At 24.5% G+C, this 2,294-nt stretch overlaps 2 protein-coding genes across 2 annotated transcripts; both read right to left on the bottom strand.

Moving 5' to 3' along the window:
• Position 1: 1 nt before the first annotated feature.
• Positions 2-731, bottom strand: ENU1_078590 (the record flags this gene model as incomplete). The annotated part of the gene is made up of 2 exons (XM_008858630.1): positions 2-469; positions 522-731. The coding sequence occupies 2 exons, from the start codon at positions 729-731 to the stop codon at positions 2-4; spliced, it is 678 nt and encodes a 225-aa protein (XP_008856852.1).
• Positions 732-941: 210 nt separating this feature from the next.
• On the bottom strand, positions 942-2,163 carry ENU1_078580 (hypothetical protein; the record flags this gene model as incomplete). The annotated part of the gene is made up of 2 exons (XM_008858629.1): positions 942-1,567; positions 1,686-2,163. The coding sequence occupies 2 exons, from the start codon at positions 2,161-2,163 to the stop codon at positions 942-944; spliced, it is 1,104 nt and encodes a 367-aa protein (XP_008856851.1).
• Positions 2,164-2,294: the final 131 nt, after the last annotated feature.

Raw genomic sequence — 2,294 nt, 5'->3', positions numbered from 1 at the left:
TTTAAATTTCTCCTTCTAATCCAATCATTTCTGGTTTAAAATCTTTTAAAGATTCTAATATTATTGGAACTCGACTAAATAATGGATCATCTTTAATATGAATGTCTGGTATAGCAATTGTCAATGCCCCTGATGCCAATCCTGCTTCTACTCCATTGATTGCATCTTCAAATACAATTGTTTTACTCATATCTTTTTCTCCACAAAGCTCTGCTGCTCTAATAAAAATATCAGGTGCAGGTTTTGAGTGATGAACAGAAGAATCATCTCCACAAACTACTACATCTACATATTGTAATAATTCTTGATTCTTTTTCATTTTTGTTTCAAAAATTGTTTTTGCACTACTTGTAGCAATAGCAACTTTTAATCCTTTTTGTTTTAAGAACTTTAAGATTTCTAATGCTTTTGGAAATGGTTTTACTTCTTCGAAAAGTTGTGCTAATCGTTCTTTTTTAAATTTAACCATCTAAATTTTGTTATTATTACTCAAATGTTATTTATTGTTTTTATTAACAAACTTCTTCTTTAGTCTTTGAAATATGATGTGTTTGAATGATAATTGGATTGGCATATTCTGCTGACTTTCCCATAACTTGTTTTCTCGTTTCCCAATCATAATTCTTTCCATCTCCATATAAATTAATAAATTCTTGATTAATTGCTGCATAAAGAGCTTCTGTATCAAGTAAAGTACCATCTAAATCAAATAATGCACAAGTATATTTCATGTGTAATGATGAAATGGAATTTAAAGGGTTGAAAAGGGTTTAATCTAACAAGTTAAAAAAAAGAAAGTGGTAAAAAGTATATGAAAGTTAAGAAAATAATTTTAAATTATAATGAGTCACATTTGGTTAGATATTACTTCTTCTTTTTATTACTTAGTTTAATGAAATAAAAGAAGATAATAAATAACATTTAAAAAGTTAATTTTAAATTCATTTTGTTATTTCATTTTTAATTTCTTCAGTGTTATTATCATCTTCTTTTACTTTCGATTGATTAGAGTCTTTTTGTTGTTGTACTAATGAAATTTGTTCTAAATGATTTTGACGAAGAATATGGATTTTAGAACAAACATATAAAAATAATTCTCGGTGTTCTTCAGGAATTAAATCAACTAATTGTTTTTCTGTTAATTCAAATGTTGAAAATAAATTGTCATAAGATTTTACTTTTAATATTGATACAATAAATTTAAATAAAATTCTTACTCTATTATAATTAATCATTCCTTTCATATCACTTTCTATTGCTTTATCTAGAACAACACATGTTTTAAATAATTGATCAGGAGTAATAGAATTATTATAACTTTGGAATGTATTTTGTGTAACTGTTACTTTAAATTGATTTCTTGGTTTTGCCATCCATGTACAATATAAATTAAATTGTTCTGCAATAGCATTTGGATGTCCATTTGTTGAAAGTAAAATTAATATTGAAAAGAGTAATATATCAATAGTTTGTTGATAAAATGATGTTGTTTCATCATCACTAACATTAACATGTTCTAAACACTTTTTTAATTGTTCAAATGCTGCTGTTTGTGCTGTAGATAATTCTTGATAAATTAGTTTATATTCATATTATAAAATTAAATAATTTAATACAATGTAAAACAATCCAAATAATATTGTTTTACTTCTCTGTTTTTTTTATAAACCAAATAATAAACAAACCATATTTAACTGATAACATACAAATTGTTTCAAATACTAAATATTGTAATTCATATGATGTTGATGGAACTAATGCTTTTAAATAATATGTACATGCCATATTTGGATGTTCTAATGTATACAACATGGTACCAAATCTAATAGAATACATTGAAATATTTGTTGGATCTTCCTTTTCTGCTTTTTCTAATATTTTTTCAAAACAATCATTCATTAATAAAATACATTCATCAAATGATACTCCATTATATAATTTAATATCCATTTCACTCTCCCAATATCTTTCGGCAGCAAATAATAATTTTTGAATGTCACATTCTCCAGAAATCATTTGAGCATCATACATTGCATCAGCAGAAACTCTTTTATCAGGATGTGTTAATGCATAATTATACAATTTGTTAATGTCACTATTTGTTTTTTTCCATCTCCCAAGAAGAATGGTGTTATAGTAATTAATGACTGAATCGTTACTCATCAAAAATCTTATCCAAAAACAATTCTAGTTTTTTTTTCTTTTTTTTTTAAGTTCTGATATTAAATTTGTTATTTGAAAATATGATTAATATTTTTATGTTATTCATAAAAAGAAAGAAAAACAAAGAAAGA

The sequence above is a fragment of the Entamoeba nuttalli genome (assembly GCF_000257125.1).
Source record: "Entamoeba nuttalli P19 unplaced genomic scaffold asmbl_3714, whole genome shotgun sequence".
Taxonomy (NCBI): domain Eukaryota; phylum Evosea; order Mastigamoebida; family Endamoebidae; genus Entamoeba; species Entamoeba nuttalli.
Note: the sequence above shows the minus strand (reverse complement) of the source record. Positions and strands in the feature narration are given on the sequence as shown.